The sequence below is a fragment of the Styela clava genome, chromosome 1, assembly GCF_964204865.1.
Source record: "Styela clava chromosome 1, kaStyClav1.hap1.2, whole genome shotgun sequence".
In the NCBI taxonomy this organism is placed as follows: Eukaryota; Metazoa; Chordata; class Ascidiacea; order Stolidobranchia; family Styelidae; genus Styela; species Styela clava.
This window is the reverse complement of record NC_135250.1, coordinates 23,853,683-23,869,792: the sequence shown is the minus strand read 5'-3', so window position 1 is coordinate 23,869,792 and position 16,110 is coordinate 23,853,683. Positions and strand designations below refer to the sequence as shown.

The 16,110-nt window shown below is 33.0% G+C and overlaps 1 protein-coding gene across 1 annotated transcript; it reads left to right on the top strand.

Annotated features, from left to right (window-relative positions):
• The first annotated feature begins 3,297 nt into the window (after positions 1-3,297).
• LOC120325414 (uncharacterized) lies at positions 3,298-14,542 on the top strand. Its single transcript, XM_078114067.1, has 24 exons — positions 3,298-3,513; positions 4,442-4,573; positions 5,227-5,382; positions 5,882-5,938; positions 6,030-6,255; positions 6,676-6,860; positions 7,130-7,201; positions 7,377-7,574; positions 7,891-7,962; positions 8,038-8,229; positions 8,890-8,961; positions 9,121-9,312; positions 9,387-9,458; positions 9,522-9,710; positions 10,163-10,357; positions 10,438-10,509; positions 10,637-10,834; positions 11,200-11,271; positions 11,501-11,692; positions 11,770-11,841; positions 12,308-12,496; positions 12,776-12,847; positions 12,949-13,122; positions 13,353-14,542. Exons 1-24 carry the CDS (start codon positions 3,298-3,300, stop codon positions 13,539-13,541), a joined length of 3,456 nt encoding a protein of 1,151 aa, XP_077970193.1. The 3' UTR covers positions 13,542-14,542.
• Positions 14,543-16,110: the final 1,568 nt, after the last annotated feature.

The following is a 16,110-nucleotide window of genomic DNA, read 5'->3' as shown; positions in this document are numbered from 1 at the left end:
CAATATGCCCTCAGATGAACTTCAAACGTTTTAGCAATCTGACAATGACGTTTTAAATTTTCAAAGCCTTCAATACTCACGTAACTCACTAGATTACAATTGGTAATCCCCATAAAAACCCGACTAGAATTCAGGCAGTGTTGAATAAAATTATCTAAAGGCAGAGTCCAAGTCAAGTCGTCACTGTCCATCTGAGTCATAAGTCAGGTCAAAAGTTTGCATTCACGTGTGCATCATGACTCCCTCACCTGTCATTTTAGTTGAAGTACTGTTCCCAATAAATACTATTCACAGACGAACATTTTATCCCGTGTGTACCCTACACTAAAGAACTCAAAAACATTGTATATGCAATGATGTCAATTACTGATTATTGGAATAGCAGTAATACAAGAAATTCGTAATATTGGTATTGGTATATATCGAATCGGCATCGGCAAATAAGTGGTGTTGGTAGATCCACGAGTTGGACCGGCACACATGTAGTCTGGCAGAATCGTGGCCGAAGCTCGTTTTAAGACATAAAGTTTTTTATTTTTTAGATATAATGTCAATGACATAAATAATGATACCCAAGTGGGTGTGGAGTATATAATTTTGAGCAATTTTTTCTAAGTGGATTTTAAGACGCTCCGGGAGTATTCGTACCAAGATGACGAACATCCTGAAGCGTAAACTGGTACACATACAAAGTTCAGGTTGTACGCCATCTTGGTACGAATACTTCGGGAGCACGTTTTTGTTGAAAACAAATATTTTAAAACTACATAGGTTAGTTTTGAATTCATAGTAACAATGAATCTCCTTACAATATCAGAAATTCAATTTTAGTACAATAAATGGTAGTTTTTTCACTAATATAAGCCAAGATTCATCGACAGCTACTAGCCACCTCCTTTTGCACTTTTCAAACTACATTTGTGATACTGCGAGCATTTCGTTTTCCCGCTTAAAGTTTTAGGACTCGGAAATATTTTATTAGTTGAAATGGATTGGAATATTTGACTTCATCTACAATACAAAAAAACAGCAGTACCCACTCAAATGACAGCTGGGGGATGGATACTCATATTATCTGCTCCATCCCGTGGCGTTTCAATATAAGACCTGCCTCTTACCAGTTTACATGAGTGCCAATTGGTATCTAAGCTCAGCCAGAGACCTAAAGTTTCGGACTGCGGTTGACGTGACGAAATGTTTTTAAATATATATTCTACAATAAAATTATTTAATTGCATTTTACTGAAAGTTACGTCTTATATGTTTTTCCCATTGCACTATTCCTTTACTGATATTCGATATTATGATGCTCATCTGACAAAGATTTTCAAGTGTGTAGAAAGGTATAGTCTTTTTCACGCAGTTCAGATGGGAATGCGCGAATATATCTGAGAATCGCTAATATTGGTTTGTAATGCGTTGAAATTCCATCATGGCATTTCTGCCTCTCGCAATTGCTACGTATATTTATCGGAGAAGTTCTGTGGTGTGGTTATCAAATGAAGAAAACATGGGAGTATTTTTTCCACATCTTTACTACTCTCAAACCTTGACATTTTGTGAAAACTTTTTTCCATTCAATCTTTTTCGAAACATTCCCGACAACCACAATTGATTCTGTCATTAAATTTCCGAAACAAACACTTAAAATCATCAACAGATGCATATCACCAAGTTTTAATTAGATATTGCTGAATTGATCTTTATTTTATCATTTTACATGTAATGCTTTTTGGTGAACTTGTTATCTATCGTAAATACAGCACATTCGACTATGTTGTAGTGTGACTATTTGGCCAACCTTTTTTGATATTTGTAGTTAGATCTTTTGGGGCTCTGTCAAACAAAGTTATTTACAAAATATTGGTTGTAAGTTGCAAAACATGATCATTTTGTTTGAATAACTTGGCATTTTACCACCCGTATATCATTCATTGTCGAGAATATTGATGGAATCATAAAATCTAAAACCCGTTTTCGTGAATTTTTTGTTGTAGCTGAATTTGAGGGACAGCATGACAACAGGCAAGAGAAGCACGGTCGCCTCTTTTAGCTTATGACAGGGTTTTTTAAAGGGGGACTCCGGCCTCCTTGGAGGCCACGGATCGGTTATCTGGGAGTACGAACAAACAGATGGAAATGTGAATATATAAAATCTTTTTTTTAATAGAATAGAAGAAGCAAAAGTTTTGAAGGTCTTTGGTAGTTAGAAAAGAATTGGCAGGGAATATAAACATGAACTACATTCTTTCCCAAGGATATACTATAAAATGTAGCAATTTTATCATTCGTGTTCTCGTGATAGCATTATCTTTAACTGCATCGTCGTGATCATCCCGCTGCATAACAATCCTCGCTAACAAATAGTTGACTGTTCTCTATCGGGTGTATATTTGTACACAAACTGTGCACAATCCCTTTCTTGAACCACTGCCGACTGCGTTAGCAGGCTTGTATTGTTAATTGCAACAATAGCGGGTATTTTTAAATAGTACTCCTTATTTTATGCGTATGTTTCAACTGTGTTTCCCTATGGGACGCGACCCTACGCGACCCTACGCGACCCAAAGCTGAGTTTTGTGAAAATATTTTTGGTACCTTTTTTTCAACAAATATATATTTATCATTACGGCATTATCATGTGTACTATATCGCACTTCAACGGAATTTTGTCAGCGATTTTTTTCTGTCCAGCATTTTATTCCTAAGTCAAGTATAATTGGTAGAATTTGAATCGAGTCTTTTTGCTCGAATGACTCGAATCAATAAAAAATGTGAGTCTTCTCAACATTGCCTATAGGCTATAGTTTTATTGTATTTTATTGAACAACCATTGTATGCCTGAACCTATTCTTTTTTTCAGCAGCAGAAATGATCTTTTAATTTTAACCCACCAGATAAAATACAATCAACCAAATGAGATCAAAACATAATATAAAATTTTGTGATTGTAAAAATACAACGTACCAAATGCCTAACTTGCAGCCTCAATTTCGAAGCAGTGCCGCTCCGACCATTTTCACTACTACATAAATTATTGATAGTAATTAAAACATATCGATTTTTAAACGTGATAATTTAAAATCTCTAAAGAATGCAAATATGATCAAGTTTTTCAACCGACATATGAAAACTTTAACATGTTATATTAGCCAAAATTGAGCAATTTGTCGAGGTGGATTAGAACAATTCATGACCTATTAATAAAATTTTTAAACGCCAACATATATTTTAGGTAGTGACTTTTAAATTAAAAATTGTTGACAATTGTTCTTGATAAATGAAACTTATATAATCATGTTAAAAATATGTCTTGCAGGTGAAGCAGTTCCAATCTACATCAAACAAAATGATGACGAAGTACATCGAATTGTAAAAGATAATATTTTAAAAATACTCTCTCAGGATGGAGTGGATGATTGCAAAATTATGATACTGTCTGTGACTGGAGCTATGCGTGAAGGGAAATCGTTTATTCTAAATATGTTTATCAGATTTCTTGAATCAGGACGAGTAAGCTCTATAAGTCAATTTTTGTCTAAAAATATGATTCGCCCGTGTTCCGCATGTAGTACATCAACTGTAGTAGGATAACATTTAATTCATGTTACGACTTCGTATTCTATCTGTGGATTCATGTACCCTTTTTATATCATAAATCACACATTTACAAACTACTTGAACTAATTTACCAATTGTACGAAGGTTCCACATGCAAACCATGTTTCACTTTACTATTTTGCATTACATAAACGAGTTTATCGGTACATACCATTGGGATACTATGGACCTTTCCCCGACCTTTGACCCCCGAAAAATTCTTCCTATACTTTACCATTGCAAAATGTTTGGGGCTATTTTAAGAGTGCTTTTGCGAGTTGGCGCCTGTAAAACGGGGTATGTGTTTCAAACCATCATTATGATTCATCGCATACAACAATCTGTTTTTTAAAAGTATCGTTAAATAATTTGAGCCTAGTCTATCACAGCTATTTCTACACTAATTTTTATTACTGCAATTAAATTAAAACTCCTAGGAAGACAGGGTGGCAATTGAATTATCTGATTTACGTTTAAGTTTCCAAAACACAACTGAAAACTAACGAATAGAGTTCAAAAATGCGAAAACGAGGTAATGTTTACGACCGCGCTTGAAAATCAGTCTGAGTGAGAAAAGTGTCTGAGCGGATGCGAAAAGGGAGCATTGTTACGTCACTTTTTCCAATTTGCTGATTGGCTTATGTCACGAAGTAAACAAGGAAGTCGATGCTCGGGGAAAGGTCCATTGAACGCCGAATTGTATACGTTGAATGGTATAACACTTAAATAGCACTTAAAAACACACACACACACATAACGTTGCATCGACTTTTCTTGAACTTTATCTGAGATTTTGCAATATCTTTCTCATCTTGATAACTTGTGTCAATTTATAATTTAGTCTGACAATTGGATGAATAGTAATGAAACCAACCTAACTGGATTTTCTTGGCGAGGCGGTACAAAATCTAATACAATGGGGATATTAATGTGGAGCAAACCATATTTTTCAACTCTGCTGGACGGAACAAAGGTAAATCTGAATAGAATTGTGTGTAAAACAATCTTTCTATGAAAAGGGCATGAAGTAGATCACGTTATTCAATATTTTATTAGAAAACTTTTCGTTTCGCCTAGTGGTGGCGCAATTTTATGCAATGAGCAAAATTTGCGATAAAACGTTTTTTATTTTTCAAAAACTAGAAGGCATGGTGGGAAAGTATAAAAACAATAGCCGTATAGAAGACGCGCGTATTTTTAATTTTAACTATCAAAAATTGCAAAATATATCTATATTATTCAGAATTGATGGGTCCAACAAAACAATCAATGAAGTGAGTTATTGTCAAATACCCCAAAAGCAAATGATATGAATTAATACTGGATTATCCTATTATTTCTCATTATCAAAATTGAATAAGTAATTTTACTTTAACTGAGACCACTACATCACGGAGCAACTGAAATGCAAGTGAAGATAGGCCGGTATCGGAGGTCAAACAAAATGCATTTTCGTCATGTTTTGTTGCTTTGGTCATACTGTTGGGATATTTCGCCTAGTGCTTACTCCAAAACACGTTATTGGATTGTGTCAAAAATTATATGTTTGATATCATTCCAAAAATCAAAATATTAATTGAAAGAAGAGTAAAGACGTCGTTAGCAAACAAGTTCATTTTTGTATAGGTTGCAATCTTTCTCATTGACACTCAAGGAGCATTTGATAATGAAAATGATCTCACTCAAAGTTCAAAGATTATAACAATGAGTCTTGCAATAAGTTCCCATATGATTTACAACGTAAACAAATGTTTGCGAAGCGATAAATTAGAATTTTTCGAGGTGAGATAATATAGTTCATTGTTGACGCCATAAATATACATATATAATAAGTAACTACCCATGATTTGATCAGATTTACTTTATATATACTTCTTAGATCTCGCATTGTATAAATTTGGAGAATACTCAATGGTTGCTTTGAATATTTGTATTAAAACATAATGTAGGCTTAGACTATAATAAAAGGATTAATATTAGCTCGATAATTTCCCCAACCTGAGAAATTTTAGTTATCATCAAAAGTTTATTCAAAATAGACTGTTCGTGCAAATGATGCATGTTGTTGTTCAGATAAACTAATATATATCAGGCTCAATTGCCAACCTTTCATGGCCTTTTTTGTACAGTCAAATTCTTTCCGAACATTTTATTATTCATTTAAAAATCAATTTCGAACCTAATATACGTTTTACTTGAAGAACATAGCATGTGAACTAGTATATGATGTCTTTATTAGATCAATTTTGTATGAAACTAAATGTTAGTAAAATTAATTTAGATGTTCGTAGAACATGCTAGAATGGCTGAAGGTCTTCACGGCAAAAGTTTTTTTCAGGTAACATATTGTTTAACTTATTTTTGATAAGATCACATTTAAATAAACTATGGCTAATACAAAGACGAAAATCAGCGCATCTTTTTATCAGACGTTGTTGTTTCTAATTCGTGATTGGCCAGATCGTGATGAACATAGCTGCGGTGCCAAAGGCGGAGAAATTTATGTTAATGAACAACTTAGTAGAGGGTCACAAAATAACGTTAGAAAGGAAAACTTCAAAAAAATGTTTGAACAAGTTGGGGGATTTCTATTACCTCACCCTGGAAAAAAAGTTGCGCAAAGCAGACAAGAACAATTCAATGGCGCCTTTGAGGGTGAGTATAATGACGTAGATTTGAGACCTTGCAGGGCTATCTTGGCAAAGAGCGTTTTGGAGATTTACATTGCTAATTACAATTTTACATCACACAATATTTGTATCACACTTGCAATCAGATAAACAAATAACATTGCAATTAAAAATTAAATTTTCTGTTCTCATTACTATTTTCTTGGATATTACTGGAACATATGGACGAGGTATTATTACGGAATAATCAAAATACGAAATAGGTAATACTTTTAAATCTCGTTCTAGACTGTCATATGACTAGAAATGCTTTCAATTTGCCCAAAAGGTCGATTTATCACATTAGCTTTTACATTTTTTCGTGCATTCAAGACAGCATTCTTTGTTTTATTTTAGCCTGCTTTTTTTCTAATTATCCTTGAGTTATATGTTTGTTTATTTTCAGACATAAGTTCAGATTTCAGACAACATTTGGACGAGTTGGTACATTTTTTATTCGATCCAGATAAAATATCATTAAAAAAATTTAATGACAAACCAATTCATGGACGAGAATTAGCAGAGTTTGCGTTGCAATTTTCGAAAATGTTGGAAAGTGATAATCTGCCAACCCCCAAAGACTTTGTAGAGGTATGGAATAAATCAACCAATAGCAACTTGATGGATACAAATGTTTTCGTATTTGCACTAGTTTGTCTATTATTTGATAATTTATCGTTGTAAAAAAGGAAACACCTACCCGTAAGCTTGCACATATTTCCTATATAATAATAAATATTTCCATATATTGTTTTGGGAAATACAAATTTTAAATTTAACGAAATAAAATTATTTGTACCGTTGACACTTATTAAATTTATTTTTACAGTTGTTAAATAATCATTTTTTTTATACAATAGGCACAGATTGAGGCTGCTAAAAATAATCTGGTCATCGAGTTTAGAAACAAATTCAAAAGCAAAATGAAGCAGGTAATGGATAATTGTTTTTGAAGTTAGTGTAGCCAATTTTATTGAATTTTACTTGATTTAAATTATCAGTCTTGACTTTTGACTAAGATAAGTATAAAAATATTCCAATAAAAAATATGCCAGTTTACAGTTTTACTTGGCTACAATGACTTGTTTAACTTGATCTAATGTTTAGAATATGGGCGAGAGCCAATTTCTAAAGAACACTGAATTTGCACAAATGGCCAAAAGTGCAGAAAACGAAATAATCGCAGAGCTGGAAGGCAGGGCTTTTTACGGTGGTGATGAATCGAAAAAAGAGGCTATGGAATCGGTGAAACTGCACATCAAGAACGACATTGGAGAATTTTCTGATCGGAATCTAGCAATAGAAGTATACCTAATTAATTCTATTGTTTAGTTCTTATTCCACCGAAAAACTAGTTATTTGTTTGCCAGTTTTTAAGGATTCATCGTTGACGATCGCTCTGGCAATCTAAGCCTGGCTTCTTTTTCGAGCAGCTCCGTCTGGCAAACGCAGTAATTCTTTTTGTGCACGTTCGCCTTTGCAATGTCAACTGATTGTACCGCTTGATCGATTTTGGTGAAGTTGTAGTAAATGATAGAGTGACTTCCAAATCACACCAAATTTGTTATTGCCTGTTTTCTAGTTCATCCATCTTTGTATCATAAAAAATTAATACTTTCAGGCCGAGTGTAGAATAGATTACGACAAATATATAGACGAAAAGAAAAAGGAGCTTTCGGATATTTTGCGGAAGGTAAATTTTGAGTAGATTTGTATTTGTTAGTTGTAATACATCACGTTGACAAAGAGTATTTTTTCTATACCACAGAAATTTTCACACTATGTCGAAGAAATTAAAATAAAAGATTCATGTAAAGAATACGAATCAGTTATTCTTGGAAAACATTTTGATGGCATTAAACGTAGAGTTGAAGATTTTGAAGCAGAGTACACTTCGAAAATCAAAAACATGATAAAACAATTATGTGATGATGTCGTTTTACAAAACACAAACAATCTGGTAAGGCGACCAAATTTTTAGATTTTTCAAGACTCAAATTATGCCATGCATATATTTATCACTTTGTCACTTATTGGGATCAACACTTGCTGACACTATAACTCTGGTTTGTAGTCGTGCAATTCATAGGTTTTAAATCAGTGTTTTCGACCTAATAAGTCTATTCGGCTAACGCTAAATAAAATCGATCTATTTTAGGCTAATAAACAAGTTATATTTATATACAAATAAATTACTAAACCTACTCACCTACTGTTTATTGATAATCATTTTCATGTACAAACGGGCTTACGAAATGAAACACTAAACGGGAAATAAAACCATAATTGACATAGCGACACATATATACTTTAGGCAACTGTTAAAATCCCAAAAGGCATTGGGTACATCGATCCTCAAGATGTCCTCAGAAACACTGAGAAAATTTGTATCATGTATAATGAAATTTATATAGTCGATTTTCTCAAAATTCTGTGCAGCTGGTGTGTCTTCATGTCAGTTATAGAGATGAAAACTGATTTATAAACCTTCAGGTTCTTATCTGTATATGATTGCCTTTTATTACCCGTAGAACTAAAACTATAATACCAGGTATTTATTCTTTAAATTTGTCTGTATTGAAATATTGCGAAATCATCAAGTATGTGATTTTTATAACAGAAAGTGATGCAAAAATATCTGGATCTTCAAATAAACGATATCTACGAAGAGGCAAAAGTAAAGTTATCTGAAGTGGGTTGTTAAAATATATATGGAAAAGCATTTAGTATACGTAAATAAATGGGAAAAGTTACGAAAAATAGTACAAATGTTCTCATATGATTTTTTAACTTATAAGAGAAAAATGAACTCGCTTATAGCCATTGGAAAATTAATAATATTATTTTATAGATTCTGCAGCAACAAAATATTAAAGATTCATCTCAAGCTGATTTAATTTTGAAACAAATAGTGGATGACACAACTGAGGAATCGGTGTTAGCAGACATTCCAAAAACAATATTTAATGATTGGAAAATAAAGTTACGTACAAAATTGGAAACACTTTGTGATTTGGCATCAACAATCATCACTCGAAATAAAGTAACTTGCGATATTAGTTCAATTCTGTTTTAATAATATAATATACTTTTCAAATTAATCAGTTTCAATTTTAGGAAAACGATGAAATGCAAATTTCCGAAAAACTTGAAGAATTGGGGAAATACTTCATAACACAAGTCGTAAAGGTAATTTTGAATTCACCTATAATTTTTTTGCAATAACTGATAGCAAAAAATATTTTTGTTCAGCTAACAAACAAAAAAGTGAAAAGTAAGCCTCAGCTGGAAAAAATTCGCCAAAATTCTGCTGAAAAGGCAAAGAAAATTCTCTCGGATATGAATTTGGGAGGATATATAAAGAATCAATGTCTAGAACGATTGGGTGCGATTTTAGAAAACAAATTCAAAATCATCTTGGAAGAGAATCAACAAAAAGAAGTAATTTTTTTTCTCTTGCTAAAATGGCCAATTACCTGCAATATTTATTCATTTATATATATATATAATTCAGTCAATTGCGTTATTGTTTTATTGCTTGGGCATTCTTCATAGTTTAAGTTGTATTACCACAGATTTATTATGTAAAGAGTATAAATATATATCTTATTTTTAATATGCTTGATGGTAAAATTATTCGTTCAATGTGATTGATTTTTTTTTTCTTAAAAAAAAATTAAAAAGGTTTTATTACATTACAGAAAGATTTCCATGGACTTTGCAGTATGGAATTGGGAACATGTTACAATTGGGCACAAAATGAAATAAAAGATGTGGGGTTTTGACGAATATTGATTTTTTGTATTATTTGAACGCATCAATTATAAACAACATGTTACTATCACGTATTTTACTCATACAAATTGTAAGTCCTGTATTTTTTACTATTTCAGAAATGTGAAAATGATGTCAAAAACGAAATAGATATTAAGGCAATTCACAAAAAAATTAGACTGGAAGCTTTGGATAAATTCACAAAGGCTGTATCCGACGGACCCATGGATCTTTATCGTAGTTCGAGAGAAAATTTGAAAACCAAGTTGAACATATTACTTTCCGAAACGATTGAAGAACATGAAAGCAGAAAGGTTTCTGCGTGCATGTATATAAATTTATATATATATGGTCGTAAAATGTACGAAATTTGTAAATTGGGTTCACTTTTCAGAAAAGAATACTTGAGAAACTTTCAAAGTTTACTAAAGAGAGAAGACAGCAATATACAGATAAGATGAAGAAGGTGAGGCAATTGTTCCACAAGAAAACTATTCATACTTTGTTCATAAATTGTTTAAATTAATAATTGCTAAGTTTGGCATTTTGAATATTTATTCGATTTCGTGATAAACATATAATATATACCACAGTCTCTGGATCAGCCCGACCCGGTGGAATTGGAAGATCTCAAAAAGCTTCACATGAAATGCAAATCTGATACGTTAAAAGAATATGCTGGAAATTCAAAAGGAATGCCAGATATATTAATTTCCGAGAAGAAAAAAGATTTGAATAGGATGCTGGAAGGAGAATTTGCAAAGTTACAAAAAAGTAACATGGATATATTGGTTAGTTTTTACAATAGTTTCCTTGAGCAAGATGGCCATAAAATCCGTAACATACCTCACCAAAACTGGTTATAAATTCACAATTTTATCATTACTAGTGCATATTATACAAATATATGGTATATGCAGTAATAACATAGGATTTTACATGAGGTTAGGTTTTATGGTCTATTTATAACACATTACGTATAATTAATTACAATCCATGCTGCATTTTTCTTAATATGATATCAACTTTCCATCTAACGATCAATCAAATCGTTTTGACTGAATTTGAAAGATATTTTGTACTAATTCTGCATTGTATGACTAAGCAATAAATATGTTTTTGTTTTTCATTTTGTAAAAATTATATTATTGTTTAGAAAATGCAGAAAGGAAAAGAAGCTGATTGCATACAAGAATGTATTAAAATCTACAATCAAGAAATGGAAAAGGTTTGTTGTTACGAATTGATCCTCAAAATTGTTATATTGAGTACGGTGTACAGACTTTGTTTTATCTACTAACGCGTCAAACATATATAGTTTATATGCAGTGACAAGCTCTTTTATTCATATGTAACGAAAATTGTGAAGAGCAACAAAATTAAACATGTAGTTTATATATTGTGAAATTTGGTACATAGATCTTTCAGATGAATGCAAATTGCGTATTTCTCTTTAGGCCTGCAAAGATTTGATGGATGATTTATATATAGAAGAAAGCCACAATGAATCCCAACAAAAATCATTTGATCGTATGCAACATATATCAGCGCAATTCACGAGCCAAATGCATAACAGAGTAAACGCAGAATTACAAAAAATGATTCGAGAAAAAAAGGAGCACCACCGGAAAATTGCGAACAGTAATAAAGTAATAACTGAGAAAATTATAACAGTTCACCAATTACTTCATTATCGTATTTCAAATCTAATGTATCGTACTTACAGAATAAAGCCCGCAAAAAATCCGCCTCGATTTTGAACGGAGTAAAATTGGAGTTCCAACGATCCTTTGAACGTGTAAGTATTGAAGTTTGGGATTTATGCGCAAGATTTAGAATAGATTTGTAATTTTCATTAGTGCAAAATGTTTATCTAAAATAACAAATTGGTATATGATAACATGCAGCTTGTATGTGCCCGTTTCGACAAAGGTAGAAAAATAATGCACGGGGTGCTATGTATAGTATTGGTGCAGTAGAACTGGTGTTACCAACAAGTTGACCCATTAAATACTTTTAAATTTTTGTTTTTTGTGCATGGATTAGGTAAAATTCATAACATAAAATATTAAAAAAGTTTATTTTAAAAAATATAGTCGAAAATAAATATTTGTGATAACCGCGATTAAAGAACGGATTTTTAACCCAAAATTAGTTTTAATTCAAATTTAAATCTACGAATATATGATTTTAAAGTATATTGATATAAACATTTTAATGCTTAACAAAAGCTTAATTAAAAATCTTTACATTTTATGTGTCAGAAAACTGGGGGGGACGCGTGTACAGAAGAAAACTTGAGAAAATATTTTTCTGAGGCTGAGAAAAAATCCGAGGATTATTTGAAGCGGATGAATATTAGTCAAGTCGAGCGGCAATTTTGCCAACAAAATCTGCAAGATACTTTTGACAAGTGGAAAGAGGAATTTCGTGACCAGAATAAACGTGCCGAGGTGACTTTTTATAGCATTAATATTGAAATCGAGAGGAAAAGAAGTCGATTGAAAAAATATATATATCCAGTCGACATAAATAAATAAATTAATAGGAGTCGACAAAATATAAAACGTGTGACAATTTTCAAGATGTTATGGTATTTTCTAATGTTTGAGCTGCATTTAAATTTTTTTAGATCAATCATAATATTTCTAATGAGGCATATCGTGTAAAAATAGAAACAATAAAGAAATATTAGCACAAGCTCATATAAATTGATGTAACACTTTTTACAGGCAGAGTTGCACAGGAGCTGTAAAATATCCTCAGATAAAGCTAAAAGAATCTACAGACAGCATATTAAAAATGTAAGTTTTACTTTTCGGTCGTTGGAATTCTCAAAAGTACGGTCACGTAGTAATATTATAGAAAATGTCACATTGAGTAAGCTGCTTTTTGTTTACTGCAGGTCAAGAAAGATCAAGACAATGATGACTTGAATCCACACCATTACCGTGCTAATGACGAAGCAATGTCTTCATTTGATTTGGATCTTTTGAGGGGAAACGAGGAAATCGTTAGAAAATATAAAATTGACCTGGAAGAATGGATCAAAACGGAATGGAGCTTCTTCCTCAATCATGTACGTGGCTAATTCAAAATTTCAACTTGGGTAATAGCGTGACAAACGATTTATGAAGAATTTCCAGTGCTTGTCTAACGTCTTTTTTAAAATGGTTAAAAATCACCTAATTTAGTGATGATTTGTAAAAAAAATATTACAAACACCAATGATAGTAGAAATAATATGTCGTATGATTGTATGTGAAAAATTTCAAAAATATAACAACATGTCTTTCTTTGGTTTTCTAGGGGGAACTGCAGGTCGTTCAAGAACGTGAAGAATCTGTCAGAGAGACAAGTCAGTGCAATTGCTGTTTTGCTGTAGAAGCAATATTGAAGCACGTTGAACAAATAAAATCAGATATTGAAATTGTTAAACAGCAACAAGCGAATCTAAAACACGAATTATCTGAGCTTTCGACAAAAATTGGAAAATGACGAAAATAATTATTTAGACTTTGATAATTCATTGAACACGATCTCTGAATATGAGAAACAGCTGACAAACTTTTGTTACATATATAATCAAGTACTGGTGTGGTCACCATAAAAACGTATGTTTGCTATGGCAGTAGATATACTAAAGCAGATAGAAGGGGTTTATTCAAGCTACTGCAGATAAATCATCAACTCCAGGGCTCAAGCAATTTGTACCTGCTGTTGATAAACTTATGTCACACACTGTAAAAAAAATTGTAAATTTACAGCCATCTCTTTGTAAAAAATACGCGAGTTTGTCGGTATATAGTCGGTATAGCTCATAATTTATACGCGCTGACAAACTAATGTCGATATTGTAAAACTGTTGATAAACTTATGCCCTAGCCAACATATATATAGTCGGTATAGCCCACAATCTCTACGAGCTATAGCTGGCAAACTAATGTATGGTAAAACTGCAGTCGCCATTGTGTACGACTTGCACCCTGTTAAGCATTTGCATTCTGGCCATCATCAATCTGTTTGCAGCATATGTGTTATGTTTTCTGATGACACCTCGTGTACCAAGTTTATTATATTCACTACGTGCCCTATCACCCTTGTGTCATGCACAAGGAAAACATTTATCTCTAGTATGTCTGTCTTTGGTATATATGGAGCACTTGGCTATAACATGGTACGAATGCCCTAATAAGGTAGCCCAAAGTTTACCCAAATCAATACTGATAGTTTATTAACATGGGATTTTGAGTAAAATGCTAATTAGCCCGCCACGAGAGATTCGAGTAATTTTGTTAACTCAGGAGTATATCACTCATAATTCCCTATTGTTCGAGGCACATAAACAGAATTCAACAAAGTTCTGCTGTAATTAAATCAAAAGCGGTGCAAAACCTTGTTTCGAGACAAATCGACAAAAACTAATTTTAACAACAGCAAAACTGACCAAGTTTTGCGATTGAGCTTTATCATTTTGCAACATATTTGCATGACCTTGTTTTCACTTTTATTAGGAAACGGTCAACTACTATAATAGCATAGCAATAACAAAATAAAAAGAAGTAGACACTTTAAACCAGCAGTTCATAACATGGGGTAAATTTCGTCATTCTTAGCGATAAATTTCGGTATTGTGGAGAATGATTTGGAGTTAACAAAAACCGCATCTATTTGCTTGTTTTGTTGCGAGAAACATTGTATTATTGGTAGTCCAAGTTGCGAGAAATATGTAGCTTATTATTGGATAGACATATGTGTATCAGCCTATTTTTGCCTGACAATATCACGACTCGTGCAGAAGGCGATTTTCGGCAACGGTTTTCGAGAACGCCGGCGGATTCTGCAAATTCAGCGTTGGAGTGAAGTATCTTAGCTCGACAGTGATTCATACCGGAAAAATTAACAAAGTTCTAATTAAACAAGCTTCATAAAAATTGATAAATTTCAAACTGGGAAAATACACACATGGCGGGATTTGATAGGTGTCATTAGAAGGGAGCATTAATTCGTTTTGCCTGTATTTCATCTGAATTACATCAATGTTTGATGTAAAGACAAGCTACCGCGGACAATCAGCTGTTGTTTTTATAAGCGTAACGGTACCTTGCAGATGTAATACGTACATGTTTTGGTGCGAAAATGCGCGTTTTGTAACATTTCTACTTAATATTCTGAGATAGTCACTGTACCATTACCGGTACTACGATAGGCCTTCAGGCACGGGTAAGTTAACGCGCAAGATTTTCAGGGAATTGATGATAAAATATTTCCCTTTGCTCTCCATGTCTATATATTTGAGCATAGCTCTCTTGTTATGAGTAGGCCTATATTTCAATTGGAATTGAAAACCAACACCTTTGAGTTCTTTGTTATTTCACCAGATATTGAAGATCTGGTTGCCAAAAGGGCTGTTGTCGCATTAAATTGGATTTTTTTCTTCCTGGAAGCAGCTTCCTGACCTAGCCTTTCTGTTCATTCTTGTGTTCTTTGTTAAAAAAAAGATATCTTTCAGGATCGAAATGTCAGAAATTCACCCGCACTCTTCCTCTATACCTATTCCATTTCTATTCTGCTCCCACCCCACTATCCCCCAATCTTCCTTTTTATTCTTACCTCCCCCTGTCACTCTCCCACCCCAACACTCTCTCCTTCCCACTTCCAATCTTACCAACTCCCGTCCATCTTCTTCCCACTCCTTCCTTTTTTCTCCCCTACATCTCCTTTTTCACCGAATCCCACTCTCCATTTTCTCCGCCAAACTGAAGCTAAATGGAAAGGGGAAATGCGGTAAGGGACTTCGCGTCTAAAATTAGAGCTCTTCATACTTAGCTTGACGAATTTTTAATAAATGATCACCAATCACATTGGGGGTAAATCTTGTTATCTTAGTTTCCAGTCCTGAACCATTGCTTTAAACGGTCATCTTGTGTGGAAAATCTTGTTGGAGAGGGCGATTTCATTTCGTAATTCCAATTTAGCTCTAACTAGTTGTCACTGCTTCGTAATAAAATGTCCTTGACGTACATGCTTTATAAATTAGCTTCGCCTTACATTTTTGATATGACAC